General features: G+C 36.3%; 1 protein-coding gene across 4 annotated transcripts in view; it reads right to left on the reverse strand.

Moving 5' to 3' along the window:
* Window positions 1-16313, reverse strand: part of GRM8 (glutamate metabotropic receptor 8) — a 512156-nt gene that overhangs the window by 397006 nt on the left and 98837 nt on the right. For all 4 annotated transcript variants that reach the window (XM_087934107.1, XM_087934106.1, XM_087934104.1 and 1 more), the window contains exon 3: window positions 6435-6651. In XM_087934107.1, coding sequence (XP_087790233.1) covers window positions 6435-6651 — 217 coding nt within the window. The remainder of the gene's footprint in view (window positions 1-6434; window positions 6652-16313) is intronic.

Genomic DNA, 16313 nt, shown 5'->3' on the forward strand with positions numbered 1-16313 from the left:
GTTAGAAATTCTATTTGCAGTTTCCAAGATTCTGAATTTATCTCAAAGACTAGCATAAAAGGTACTTTATTGAACTCTGCATATTTTAAAAGAGTGGGGGGACTCTATCACAATGTTAAAAAGAATTATGGGGAAAAATTATTCAGCTTCTGAATTAGAAAGTTATTTCAAGGTGAAATGCAATGTAAGATTGTGATACATATGTATCTAACTCTAGCAATGTATCTGCCGCCAGTCTTTCGAATATTGATTTTTAAGCATGCTTCAAATCATATTAAATCAGAATCTTTATTACAGCCCTTAGGCTATAGAACACAACAATAAAATACATAAAACTATAATTAATACAACTGAAAAGTTGACATAAATGTGCTAAAATTACATAAAGTAAATTAATATTTATGTATCAATATCAAACATTACTCCTTTGAAATTTATTTTTTATTTATTTAAAGAGAGAGTGTGACTCTGAGCCACATACAACATAACCAACAACAATGATGATTATAGCAGACATTGCAGTGCCTGGACATAGCAGAATAGAATAAAAAGAACTAGATAAAATCATAAAATGCAAAGACCTGTATATAGAAGTAGAGTGGCTATGACAAAAGAAAACAAAGACAGTACAATAGCACTAGTTCAATACTACTTGAATACTGTGAGCATTAACAAAATCACCATCAGTCAACTGGAAAAGGCAACTTTATTCAGAACAGGTTCATTTTGTGATTGTGCTGTCCAGCCAGTTATAGTTAATGGGAATTGGATAGTCAGTTAGGAATTGGGAGTTGTACCCTCAAGCGACCCCTCTCATGCGTTGCACATCTGTGCATGCACGCGTGATTCCCCCTCACTCACTCCACGCCTGTGCATGCATATGTGATCTTCTCACGTGCTGTGTGTCTTTGCACATGTTCACATGACTCCCTCGCACACCGCGCCTCTGCACATGCACACCCGATTCTCCCCCTCATGTGTTATACATCTTTGTACATTTGCGCGTGACTCCCTCCTTGCACACAGCACATCTGCGCATGCGCATTATGGTAAATGTAGTTAAGGTATCCTGGGAAATGTAGTCCATGTGGCCACATCTGTAACCCTGATTGGTCACTGAATTGGCCCTTGTGGGTCGGGGAGGTTTCTTCACTCTTGCCTGAAGACAGCCTCATGGTAGCATCTCTATCCCCTGCTTCTACAATATGGGATGAAAAGGAAGAGGTCACCATCTTTTTACCCAGAAAGTCAGAGATGCAAAGGATTGGACATTAAGAAGAATCTCATCATAACTGTGAGTTATTGAGCATGCCTGATGAATCAATAAAAAAGACTTTGTTTTGTATGGGTGCTTTGTTGAGTTTATCTATCTGTCTTTGTACAGGACAGAATAGTGATAATACCTTTAATATCAACAAACAACATCTCCCTATCTCAGGTCCTTGGGAAGGACTCAACAGGTGGATAAAAATGCCAGATCCACTCTAAACATTTGAACCATAGACATAGAATAACAGAGTTTGAAGAGAACTTGGAGGTCTTCTAGTCAAATCCCCTGCTTGAACTAGAGAACCTATATCAGAGGTAGCTAATCATTTTCAGCTCCTGTGTTGATAATTGCACACGTGCTCACTTGCATGCGCTTGTGTACCAGTACCCAGAAGGCAATGCATGCTGGCTCCTCTCTCACGCCCCCTGCGCATGCTCAAGCGACCCCCCTCTTGTGCCGCACATCTGTGCATGCACACGTGATTCCCCCTCACTCACTGCATGTCTGCACATGCGCATGTGATCTCCTCATGTGCTGTGTGTCTCTGCACATGTGCACATGACTCCCTCACACATCTTTGCACCTTTGCGCGTGACTCCCTCCTTGCACAGCACATCTGCGCATGAGCATGATTTCCCACTCATGCACAGCAGGTTTGTGCATGCACACAATCCCCCTCATGCGCAGCGGATCCCTGCGCATGAGCGTGCATCTCCCATACACCCCCCTCCATCTCCTGCGCATGCGCACCAGATACTCGACAATCAGCTGTCAGGCAGTGGCATGCGCATGCATGTACAGTGGGGCTCTTCCAGGCGACCTTTCACATGCTGGGGAAAATGGCTCTGCGTGCCATTTCTGGCACGCATGGCATAGGTTCGCCAACACATCCCTATATCACTCTGGATAATGGCTGCCCAATCTCTTTGAAAAGCATCCATTGATGAGACACCCACAACTTCTGAAGGCAAGCCATTCCACTGGTTGATCATTCTCACCATTGGGAAATTTCTCTTTAGTTTTAGGTTACCTTACTCTTTGATTAGTTTCCATCCATTGTGTCTTGTCTTGCCTCGTTTGCTTTGGAAAACAGTTTGATTTCCTCATCTTTGTGGCAGGCCAAATGTGTAGAGTAGCAATAAATCAAAATAAAATGGAAATGAAATGCCAAATGGCCTAATCATCAAGAGACATAAAGATGAAACCTACAATAACGGATTTTTAGTGCCATTCAAGTTGTTTTTTAATATGGCACCAATAACTTTCTAGATCCTATATATCAGAAACAAATTGGGCTCTAAGGATGTAACATTGTTCATTAGCTTCAGATGGCCAGCCTCATCATAAAAGAGCACACAGTGTTTCTCAGCACTGAAATTGAGTATCCAACCTCAAGTTTAGTTTCCATAAGAAATTATAATATATTATCCTGTTTCCATAAAAAAGATGTTTGAGAATTTCACAAGTAAACTGTAAAGTATTACCACAAAGCTTCTGTCTTTAGACTGACTCCTTAGAAAGTTGTAACTGTAGTTCCAGTGCTCCCATCTAGCACTGCCATCAAATGATAGGAAATTATAGGAATTATACCAAATAGGCATTATTCCCATCTTTTTTCTTCATGAGAAATAACAAGCCACTGCCTACCACAGAATTAAAGAAATAGTCTGTCCACTACAAAATTAAAGACAATAGTGAACAACCAAAGACAGATTAATTGTGATAGCATACAAATGAAATAAATAAAGTTCGTTGTCTTTCGTGACAATGTGTACAACTACTATCATCTGGAAAACCTACTTTAAATATTTTTACTGAACCACTTCTTGCATTTGGCAAGGAAAATTCAGCAATACACACAAGACCATGCAAGCATCCTGAATATTCTCCCACAAAAGTATCCATAATTGTTATTCTCTGAACAAAAAATAGGTTTTCTTCCTTTAGCTATTAGTCACAGGCTAAAATGACACCCAAATGGCAAGTCCTATTGTCATGCCCCTGACGGAGACTGACTCTGAGGGAGAGGAGGAACAGCTGACAGGGAGTGGAAGTGTGGCTCCGGAAGTTGTGGAGGAGGCTGGGGAAGGGCAGAGGCTGGCTGAGCAGTCAGAGAAGGATCCAAGCCCATCCCTTCTCCATCCTAGGGCACGCAGGGAGGAGAGGATAAGGGAGAGATGTGGTCTACTTGGGAGGAGAGAGCCTTGATCCTCTTCATGGGCTGCAGCTGTGACAACTGAATAAGAGGATGCACATGCGTATAGGTGAACGCTGGAAACAAAGCATGGAGATATATCTAGTTTATGGTTCCTCTCTGAGTTTGGCGTCCTTCCCAGTGTGTGTTCTGTTATCTGTGAACATCCTCCAGTCCTTATCTTGCCTGGTTTGTGTTGTTTTTCCCCTCCTTCTTGTAACTGCTTGTGTGGGAGTTTTCTGTCTTTTGTCAAGGATATTTGGAACTCGGAAGCAAAGTGAAGGAATAAAAGGGGCTTCACCGGGTTTTTGTGACCGTGTTTATTTTGTATCCCAACCCTGGGTCATCACAGCAATGGCATCACTGAGCAAGAGATTATGATATAATTTACCCCTTAATATCATACAAATCTATAAAGCTTCCTTTCTCAAATCATTTTACTTTCAGTCTTTTCTAATAACACCTTTGTATTAACAGATGTTCAGGTTCTCAGTATTAGGAACAGGAGGCAAAGGAGAATTCAAAAAAGCGCTAAGTGTTTTCCCTTAATCATAAACTGGAGTATTCTGTTTTGTCTTCATTTTTCCTTTAACTGCCTGCCAGAAGAGGCAACCACTTCCCATCTGGATTTATCCTGATACTTCAGGAATAAACCTGGCTCTACAGCATTCCATATTCCACTTGGGGGACGGACTGGATTTTGTAATAAAAATGTTACAATAACTGAACCAAGCAAAAAGCCAGCACCCTGGAGAGATTGTGTTTAATCATTCTCTATTGCCAGATGTCAAGAATGTTTCCTGGTTGCCATCAGATTCTTGCTGACATTTGTTCAGACACATGGTGCTCAAAAGATATCAGTGTGTGTGTGTGTGTGCGTGCATGTGTCTGCATATCTAAAAAAAAATATGGAGAAGGAAGTTCTGGCTTTACCAACTGATATTTGATAAACTCCTGGGTAGAGATATTGAAAAAAACAGTAAGCTTGACAATTCTGTTAAAGCTTGATAAAAATGCTGCCGATCTTCCAAACTGCAATGAGCAAATCAACACTTCCTTGTTAATCATGTCAAGAGAAATAAGATGTGGCTCTTAGTTTGCCTTAGGTGGTGAAACGATCTTGCTCGGCTAGGCTGGAGAAATCTGACAATAAACAACTTCATCACACTCAGAAGTATCTGCTTCTTGGGGCCAAGCAAAGATTCTACACACAAACCTAACTGTCCCGCTGGTAACACAGACCTGCCCTCTGCAATATTTGCAAAAAGTAAATCAAGCTCTGCCCTGCATTTTTACTTGTCTGCATTACTTGGTACTAAATGAGCTTGATCCTGCCACCAATGTTGTTCAGAATATTGCTGCTAATTTTTCCCACTATTTATAGACTGTTAGGACCTGTTAACTGAGGGAGAGAATCAGTTTTTAGTTCTTAAGATCTAGTTAGATATAATTATCACAGGAACTTCCTCATGCATAAGCAAGCGCATTATTGTGTACATCTGATATGTATCTTATATAGTCTGGTAATAAATGTATTGCATTTCATTTATGTTATGTAACATAGCTACATTTGTAAAGCTTATCTTGATTTATTTTTATTTTATTTTATTGACATAGAATGAATAGATAGGCCTAAACCATCTTGCAAAAATAAACTTAAATCAAGAATATCTGAAATAGGATTTCAAGAAATAGTTCACATATCTCTAATTTTAACATAACATCCTTTGATATTTCAGTATTCCTAGATCTGAAGTTAAAAATGTCTTAACCAAAATTTATCAGAACAGAACCTACAAAAATGTTTTGTACTACTTAGTTTATATAAAATTGTTTCAATACATGTTTAGAATAAATATCTTCTAAAAGCCAGTGTGGAATAAGATATCATGAATCAAATTTCAGTTCAGCCTATAAAGGTAGCCCATAATTCAGTTGCATTCTTTCAGGCTAGCCTACCTCAAGAAGCATCTTGGGGGGGGGGAGTATTTTGACACAGGTTTATTATTTTGAGATCTTTGAAAGAAGGGAATATCCAAGGGGTTTTTTTCCCAAGTGGATATCAACAGTAGAACTATCATACATGAGTTTCTCTTTTCTGTATGTAATATAAGAATTATTTATCAGATTAAAATCCACAGATGCACACTTTAGATCATGGCCATTGCAACCTCTTTTTATCATTTTATAATGACTAAAAATCTACAGTTCTTTAAAGAAATCCAGTTTTTTTAAAATACAAAAAGCAACTATTCTAATTAAAATAGAATAGGTGAGATCCAAAGCAACAGGAATCATGTTTATAACCTTTGAATGATCAAAACTATTTCATCCTAAAAATAATAATTAGAGTATATCAACAGTCAGTCAAATGAGAAGAAAAATTGATCTTTAGGGTTGCCATAAAAATGACCAACACCAGTGCTTAACCCAAAATCTCTTACATATTATGATACTTTGTCTAGTCTCTTCAAAGAGAATTTTCACATTACTCCAAGGTGGATTTTCCAATCAGTTTGTCAATATAGATGTACCAACAGGCAGATTATCAGAAAGGTTAAAAAAAGGGGACCAAGTTGACCCAGTTTTGTCTGGGCGATAACTTTATTGAGGTACTGAATTGCAAATTCCAGGTGGAAATGACCTCAGTGAGATCATTTATGCAATAAATTAGTAGGATCTCCATCTACTTAAAAGAACTCCACACGGCCACAATTTAATTTGTATGTTCCTAAACTCCCAACTCTTCTTCTTCTTCTTTTTTTTTTTACAAAGTTTCCATTCTATATTGACCATCCTAATAAGCAGTGATTAAAAAGAAGCAGTTGTGTCTGGGAGGAACAGGCTGTCCCATCAAGTATGTCACTTTTTTCTCATCAAATATATCATTATTTTATATGAATCATTCAGACCATGTCCAGGATTTAAAATTCACACCCATAATATAATTTTTAAAACAGATTCACTTACCAATTTCCCTAGAGATTTGAGTGAAAGCTTCTACACCACTTTCCCCATAGTTCCCTTCTGATGCCAGTGTTGACACATAGTTCCATCCAAGTGCTGTCACAATGTCAACCATAGCTTGGGCTTGATAGGAGTCTGGTGGGACCACACGAGAGAAAAAATCATACCTGGTGTTATCACTCAGTTCTGGAGCTGTAGATGCATAGCTGATTTGAGGTATCTGCAAAGAACCAGCATGAGAAACGTATTACAAAAACCTCAAGGATGACTTGTAAACATAATAATGATTCAAAAAAGGGCCCTTCTAATAAAAGATTTTGTAACAGTTTTGGGGTTTTCTTTTTAGCATACACTCAAGCAGAGGCTGGACAGGCATCTGTTAAACATGAGAAATTGGGTTCCCTCAAGAAACAAAGAATGGGGCTCGATGGCTTAAAAAGCTCTTTACAGCACTATACTTCTACGTTTTTATGAATTATAGAAACCATGATTCTATGAAAAAGTTCTTAAATTTGTAAACAATGATACAGTGTTTACAAAACAACAGCTTTAGATAAGAAATATATGATTTCCCAGTTATCACAGATACAAAAAAGACTGGAACAGATGTGACAGGAAAGTAGATTATAATGTCAAGGCCAAGTCATAAATAGTAAATTGGTTTCATTTTTCTTCTTTTTATGATCCTTTAATTCCTTTATTTGGGGAACAACTGAGTGAAGTTAACTGTTTACTGGCCAGATACCCTTCCTGATGCCTACACGGATTTCACAGTAGATATTTTCTCTTTGCAACCTGAGAGGGAAATATCTGTCATTGCCTAGGATTGAACTCTCAGACTTCCAAGTGGGAGGTGAGAATCTTCACCTTTAGGTTACCACAACACTCCATTAAACTATGAATATCACAGTTAAATCTGGTTTCAATTTTTGTTCATTTTAAATAGCCCATATTTGTTCATTTTGTTCACTCACAGCAAAAGCATAATTATTTGACTTACTGAAAGAGAATCCTTCTCTTGACTCAGTTGCCCAGGAAAAAGTATTATTTTGTATCAGTAGTGCAACTGTTTTTATATTTTTATACATTTAAGTCAACTGTGATTAACAGATTGGCTCATATTTATTTATTTAATTTGTATAGTAGGCCATCTCATCAACTGACTCTGCAGTGAACAAAATTTACAAAATAAAAACAATTAAAATAACACAAATAGTAGAACATTAAACATTTCCTGGATTTCTACTTAAAAATATTCCTTATCAAAGTAGTCAATCACTACATAGGCCATCGCTGCATATTTTCCAATAAACTTTCTCAGCAGAGTTTAGCTGATGACATTAGGAAGCAATGATAAAATGCAAATTTATTCAACAGGAAATAATTTCAGTTTGAAAAAAAGAATTTGTGCAATCTTGATTTCACTCTATTTGCTTCTCAGACTTTTCCTTTTCTTCTGACCTTTCCTTTCCCTTACCTCTTTCTTCCTTCTTCCCTTACCCATCTTTCTTCCCCCCTTCCTCCCTCCCTCCCTCCTTCCTTCCTTCCTTCCTTTTGCTTTATGTGGCTTTATGTTGATCTTGTTGTCCGAATTTTTAGGGTTTATTCAGAATATATTCCTTGTTTATACAGTTAATGAATCAAATGTAAGCACAACCGCTAGCAACACAAACTGCTGGAGCAGTAACTAGTTAGCAGGCAATAAATTTGCATGTACAAAAGTTAGAAAATATGCATTTCAATACTAACAAATTAGAACATTGTCACTCTAGGGAATCATAAGAAACGGCTTTTCAAATTGGACAAGGCAAAAAGCATATTTTACATGGGTAAACAGACACTAATTATCAGTATTATTATTTCTTAAAGGCCATCAAGATTTGTTCTTTGCAACAAGTGGAAATTAAAATACAATGTTTTATTAATTTCTAATTATTCTGATAGAGGAAGAATTGACAACATATTATTCTACTGAATTACAAATAAAGAACTGTAACATACAAGCCAAGAAATTTGGTCAAATACATGTTACAGAAAAAGCTATTAAAAGACAATAAGATTTTTATCACATTTCAGGAGGATATTTTTTGACAGACAAATACAATTTGCAGATCTCATTATCTAAATGTCAAGAATTTAGATAGTAGGTTTAAAAAGCTCTCCATCTCACATGTTTGTGGGACCTTTTTTTTTAGTTTACAGAATATAACACTTTCTAAACAGAACAGGTGCTGTAGTCAATCAATCCAACAATAAACATATACACAATATTCACTTAATTCAATCTGCATGTACATAGTAGATTTTAATGCTGCGCTAAAGTATATATTGATACTAAATATATTCTATTACCATCTTATTAATTATTCATTTGTAAAAATCGAAATGCAGTAATACTGTGCAGAACATTATAGGATACAAGCAGGACATCACTCAAATGAATGTAATTCTTTTTTCTTCTTTGCAAGCCAGGATGTTTTGCACCCTGAGCTGGAAGAAGAAAACTATTTTGGCATATAACACTAACATCCTCAGAAAAAGCAACCCAAAGGAAAATACAATAATAATAAATTGAGTATCAAACAATCTGTTGCCCTTTCATAACACCAAAATCTGTTTGTTGAAGTATTTGTTTCTTGCTTAATGTTGGGCCAACTTTGTCTGTTCCTACAGCTTTTTCATGCCATTTAATAGCAATGAAATTCTATCAACTATATTTCAGTCAAGTACAAACTGGTTTAGATCAAGGCGACAAAAATCTATTTGAAGATTTATGGTACAATAGGCCTATAGCAGCATTTTGATACACTATTTTCCTCTTCTCAGAAACTTGTAATAATTTACAATACATCTTGTTAGGAACCCTGGTATTTTTTTCCTTTCTTTGATGTGCGGTATCACCTTAAAAGTCCTTAGAGACTTAATCTTTCATGATTTGAAACATGTTTAATAATTTCCAGAGAGAGTTGGACAATTTTTTTTGACCTAGTAAGGGAAAGTCAAGCATTTGAGACCTGAGGCAGAGAAAACTTTTTCACAAAGCAAAGGTTTTTTTTAAAAAAAGTATCCAACTTATATGTCAGGGCTCTGGTAGTTATAATTGTAATAATTATTATAATTATATAATTATCATTATTATAATTATTAGCATTTCAAGAAGTTTAAGTAACAATGGTATTCTATAGTCTCAGTGCTTGGAAAAGTGATCAGCAGTACTGATTACCTATCAGGTTCAAATTATACCCCAAAATGAAGAATTATCCTGTGAAAAAAGTCTTTAAAATGTGACAAGGTATGTTTTTTTCTTGCATTTCCTCATCACATAGTTGAACATAATTTTCCACAAAGTAGAAAAATACATTGATTCATAATCTCCTTCATTAAAAATAGCTAAGTAAATAGGTAGGTAGGTAGGTAGGTAGGTAGGTAGGTAGCAATATTCCTAAACAGCATGACCATCTATGATACAAAATCTTGTACCTCATAATTATTACCTAATCATATAACCTTTTAAAGGATTAGCACAGTACCAAGTATTCCAAACTTTTAATATTTTGTTTTCTATTTGGAAGTTGAAATCATAAAGCTATAGAATAGTACAAAAGAAATTAGCATTGTATTTCTAATCCTTTAACATTCAATTGATATTCAACAACCAGAAATTTCCCTTCACTAAAACTTCAGATATTAAATTTCTAATTGTTAAAAAATATTAAAATTAGAAAAAAGCATGCATTTGTCAGGGTTCTAGGTAACAGACCCAAGGCAATCAAAACTCTGAGGCCTGGAGTTTCCTTAAAATGTAAATTTATTAGGCACATCTGGAGAAAATCTGACTTTGAAGGACCCAAGGTTTTCCCCACCCAAATCAAAACCCCAACATTCTTTTTTCCCCAGTCACACATCCATCACATGGTCCAATCAGGTCACAGCTCCAATTCTGGCTGGCTTTTGTCCATGCTTCTCCAACACCTGGTAAAGAGTCCTTGGCTCACACAGGAAAGAATGTTATTTTGGCTACACATCCCCCAGCTATCTCTATCTCCCTTCTCAAGTCTCCACAACTTCAACCGGCCTTGTTGCAGCACCCCTGAAGATGATCCCAGGTGGCTTCAGAGCTGACAACATTGCTTGAAGATCCCTCACTGCCATGGCATAATTATTATGAAATGTTGATTATTACCACTAGCCATAACTATGGGTTTAGATTATTGTTTTTTGTGTGTTTCCTATTCTCCATACTGTTTGCAACCAGGGTGTAGGTTACAGAAGAGATAATGACTAGTATTTCCTCAGCTTGGGCTGAATGGATTGTAACAGATAGCTTAGGAATCATTCCTTTCTGAACATGGAGAGCAATATTACCAGGTAAAAGAAAATATTTGCTATTTTAATTTCTTTTAGAAAAGACCGTCTGATGGCTTTCCATATCCCCAATATAAAGGTTGATTTTAACATCTAAAATGTACAAAGAAAAATGCTTCATTATAAATGTTGGTCAAGGTGTAAGCAAAAATATTATTACATTTATTTCAAAATATTTGGGGCCAAGCAATGCCAAAAGACACAATGTGGGTTATGGAAATAAGAACAGATGGGAGTAAATTGCAATTGGCATTCTTTTTTTAAAATAAATCTTATATATTTGGTATAAAATGTATATGTCATGAATTCATTTCCAGACAGAAATGCAGAAAGAAAGAAAAAGATAAAAAGCCAAAGGATTACACCCATTCAAAATGCAGTAGGGAAAAACAGCACACAATATGAAAAAAGTGTCACATTCTGGAGGAGGAGGAGGAGGAGGAGGAGGAGAAGGTACCCATTCAATCACGTCTGATTCTCAGCAATTCTATGGATTAATTCTCAACACATTGTTCTATCTTTTATAACTTTTTTCAGATGATCCATGCCCTTGTTTGTGTAGCTTTGATGGTGTCGAATCACCATGTTTTCAGGCAGACCCATTTCCTTTCATCACTGACCATTACAAGCAGAACAGTTGGAACAAGTTAATTTTGTTCCTGTCCAGTTTCTCACGATCCAACTTTTTAAACCAAAGGTAGCTATGGGAGATATGATACTCTGAACTAATCTGCATTAACTGGTGAGGCTGATGTTGTTGCTTTTCCATACATGGTTCATACTGTGTGACCAGTGCAATTCAATGATTTATTTCTGCTCTGCCTTTCCTGCTTTGATCAATCTATGATCCTATGAAAATGAATGTCTTCACCATCAGTTGTTATTTTGACATTTTCATTCTTCACAGTAGTCATGAACCTGTTCCTTTTGATGTTCAGGAAGAGGCCAAATTTCTCATTTTCTTCTTTAAGCCTTTGAATCAGATTGTTCAGGACTTCTTTGGTTTCTGAGAGAACATTTGTATCATCAGCATATCAAAGATTCTTGTTGTTGCTTCCTCTTTTTTATATAATAAAATTTAAATAACGATTAGTTTACAAAACCAGCAAGAAATCAATCAGTTTAGTTTTAATGTTCCAGGCAAAATTTATTTTGGGTTTTGGGTATATATTATTTTGGGTACCCATTAAATTTGCCACTGAATGTGTTGTATTATTCTACTTTTATCACAAATTATTAACAACATTTACATTCTTAAATATGTATTACTTTCTTTTTTTTAAAAGAACAATTATTTTTTCATTGGAATTAAAATCAGTTTGGACATGGACTCTTCACGAGAAAAATTACCTTCATTAATCACCATTTTTACCTATCCTATTAGTCCTCTTTGTAAATTGTCATATGCCTTTACAGGATAGAATTTATTTAGTATGTACTGTACACTCAGCAAAGGCATACAACAATCAAAGCAGACTTTTCACCCTTTCATCTTGCTTATATTGTAATTGTAAACTTCAAAGGTCTATATTAGCTGCAACAACTTGTACAGGGAATAGAACTGTGCACTCAGAATGCTACTCAGGACACTTGTAGCAAGTCCTTTGATGCAGAAAAGCCAACTCAATGATCTTACTCATGCTATATACAAACGATGTGCACAGAGATGGACAAATCTGCTACATCTTTCTGTGCTGTTCCTACGTGCACTTTCATTTCTTTCCTCATCAGTTTCTGAATTTTTAAGCTATATATTTTAAATCATGCACATAAATTTTCATATGCTTGGAAGTGGTATGCAGTTTTGCACAAAGCTCTTGTTTCTGTGCATATATTTATGCTTGAGAGAAGGGGAGGCATAACGCTTTGTAAAAAAAATCAAAGCTCAGAATATTTATGTCCCAGTGTACATGTAAATTGTGGAAGTGCAATTAGTCAATTAGCATTTGTATTTGACCTACATAAATATCTTGAAATGTACTAAAACCAACACCTAAAAATATCAGTGTATATAACAAAATGCATTAATATGCTTGGCACTTTTCAGAATTTCCAAACAAAACTAGGAAGCTCTTTGTCCCTAAGGAAGTTATAGTCTCAAATATATGCCATCAAGCTGCCTTTAGTAAAGTTACAAATATCTCATTTAGAATCCCAATGAGGGTACGATTCTCAACATGAAGGCTCAGTTACATCTATAACCCACACAAACACACACATATACAAAATGTGAATATCAGAGATGTAAAAGAAAGGGCTCATCACAAAACACCTCCGAACAATTCACTTTGTAGTTCAAACCATCACTATCACTACAACCCTCACACGAACACATATAAATGTGAAATATAAGTCAGAAAAAAGTTACCCATGGCTCCTCTAGAAACTTATTTTCCATCACAACTGTATTAATTTCTTTCCAAGGTCAAATTTATTAATTATATCAAATAAAAATACAAATGAAATCAAATATATGTCACCCATATAATAAAATATCATATGTAGTGAATGCCTAAGGTTCTTTTGATAATGATTTAAAAAAAAATGAACAAAAGAAAGATCAAAATACAGCTCAGCTTTTTCTTAGTTCTTTTTGTGCTAATATATAAAATATATAGAATGTACTTATGTTCTTAAACAAATATGATATTTCTTGTTTTAAATTAATGCCAATAAATGAATTCTAATCCAAGAATGAAGAAGAACATTTAGTGCCAGATTCAGAAATCATACAGCAATGTTCTCAGAAACTCCCTCCCCAGAATTTATTTTAAAACTACAAAAACTCAGTAGAATTCAGTGCAGATAAAGGCTGCCTTCAGCTTTATTTCTTTGATGGGAAAACTAAGAAAAACTGACAAATGCTCTGATGATCTACCTTAACTATCGAGGAAAAAAAGCTTTAGCCTAAGCTGGCAGGCACAAAAGTTCTTGCAGATGTGTCATCAGGTAGAGATTTAATGTCATTGTTGGAGGTTTTATGTGCACTACAAAACCCTACAGAAATGTTAGCCATTTTTAAAAAGGATCCAAGGATAACACGTTATATGGCTTAATATTTGCTCTACCGTTATCCGATGTGTAATACAAATGGAAAGATGCATATCATATATTCACTTCAAAGTTCCCCAGCCGCAGAAGAAGGAAAAAAATCATCCACAGAAAGCATTCCTGATTTCAAACTTGAGCTTATCAAACATTCTCCTGAAGCTCCAAAACAACATTGGAAAGCAATCTGAAATGAACATGAAGAAGTTCTCAGACCATTTAATTCAGTATTGTGTACAGCAAAGGCCTTCAGGTTCATGCCAAAAGCTTTAAGTAATGGACAAATTCAAGCTTGACAAGAGGTGGTATTCAGCAGTTCTGAATAGTAGTGGAAATTTTGAGTACCGGCAAATGCCACCTCTGACTGGCCCTGTCCCTATCTATTCTCTGTCACCCAAGTCCCAGCTGATCAGCTGGGTCTTCTTTTGTTGCCCTGCACAGGAGAATGGAGCTGGAAAGAAGGTTATTGGGAAGGGGAGGGAATGGAGATTTTACAGTGTCTTTCCCCTGCCACACCCACCAAGCCATGCCACACCCACAGAACTGGTAGTAAAAAAAATTTGAATCCCACCACTGTTCTTCCTCCCTCCCATCTAGGAAAGGATGCAGAAAATGAGACCTGTGTCTTTTAGTTGTAGCCACTGGCCTTTCAATCTCATCCAGTGGTGAGATTCAAAATTTTTTACTACCGGTTCTGTGGGCGTGGCTTGGTGGGCGGGGTATGGTTTGCCAGGCGTGGCTTGGTGGGTCTGGCAGGGAAAGGACACTGCAAAATCTTCATTTCCACCCCACTCCAGTGGAAGGATACTGTAAAATCCCCATTCTGGACTTCCGGTTTGAAGGGCTTCAGCGACAGACAGAAATCTGCGATCATGTGCGGTTTCTGTCTGGGCTCGCCACTGGAGCACCCCGAGCCGGCTGGTTTCAGGGCTAAGCCACCCCGTAGAGGTGCTGAAGAGGGGGGAGACTGCCAGCAGGGTCGAGGAGAGCTGCATCTCTCCTCCTCAGCTGGCCATTACTCCCTTTCCCGAAGGCGGTTGCAGCGGTGGTCAGAAATGGCCACCTCAAAGAAGAACTCAACCGGAAAAGAATGTGCAGGAGGAAGATAAGAAGTGAAAGTTTTGGCTGACCAGGTTAAATTGCAAAAGCAACAACTAAGGTACCCTGGAATTTAAACTTACAAAAAATAACATCGCTCCCAAAGAAGAGTCGGAAGCAGCGAAGGAAAGTGAAAAGGGAAAGGTTTGACTTTTTTTTTCTTCTGTCTCCTTCCCTATAGTGACAACTAAGAGACTTAAATAAGAAATCGGAAAAATCCGCTTTGACATCAATAGGCAATTAAGCTGAAAATAAAACAAAATGCCAAAGGGATAATAAAGTTTTCTGGACATTAAATTTTTTCTTTTTCATAAGCAGGAAGGGAGAGAAAAAGAATAAGGGCAGGATCTGGAAGAGGGAGGAGACTGCCTGGAATTAAAAAGAATCTACAGTAAAACTTCAACAAGACTTCTAAAAGATACATTTTAACTGAAACTTTGTAACTAAATAGTAACCCCAGGAAGAGAAAGTGAAAAAAAGAGCAAAAAAGAAACATCATAATTTGGATTATTTGGTGATCTTTGGATTTTTGGTTATTATATTTGAATGACTAAAATCAATCAGGTGGTTGTTTAAACATTTATACAATGGCACCACTTCTGGATGAATTGAAAATGGAACTTAAAAAGTACAAAGAAGATGCACAAGAAGGGAAGGGTTCTTTTGGCTTCGTTTTCAATTCTTAGAAATGTAGATTTGGAACTATGAGAAACAACAAGAAAGAGCTGCAAAACAAGAAGACTGGGACAAAGAAGAAGCCATCTTTAATGAACAAGTAATTTTATGTGGAGAAGAAAAAGGAAAGGGGGGAAAGAGAATGGAGAATTTAAGACTTAAAAAAACAACCAAAGAAAAGAAAAATAATTTGAAAAATAAGTGTAATACTGGAAAGCAACAGAAAAGGGGAATACAGAAGAGAGAAATAGAGGTAGAGAGACAAGAAGGGGAAAAGGGGAGGGAGAAGAAGAGAGGGAAGAAGGAAAGGAAAAGAAGTTACAACGGACCAGAGCAAGATATAGAGAAACAGGACCTATTTAGAGATAATGGGTGAAAATCTAAGTGAAAAAGGGATTCCGTAAAGGTACATAAGATTGTATTGTTATATTAGTAATAGAAATAACTTTAGAAAATTGGAAACAACGTATGATTAAAATGAGGGATAAAATAGTGTAATTTAGTGAAATGTTTGTGAATAAAATAAGTGAAATAAAATAAATGAGAAAATTGAATTAGGAAGGAACGGTAACATTTTAATTAGTTAATGTTTTATAAAATATAAGTGAAGAGGGGGGAGAATTAACTATGGAAAGCTTATAATTGTTCCCATAGAAGTATGATATTTAATTGAAAAGTAATGTTAAAGATGTTAAG

The sequence above is a fragment of the Pseudonaja textilis genome, chromosome 5, assembly GCF_049901715.1.
Source record: "Pseudonaja textilis isolate UNSWEBS1 chromosome 5, rPseTex1.2, whole genome shotgun sequence".
In the NCBI taxonomy this organism is placed as follows: domain Eukaryota; kingdom Metazoa; phylum Chordata; class Lepidosauria; order Squamata; family Elapidae; genus Pseudonaja; species Pseudonaja textilis.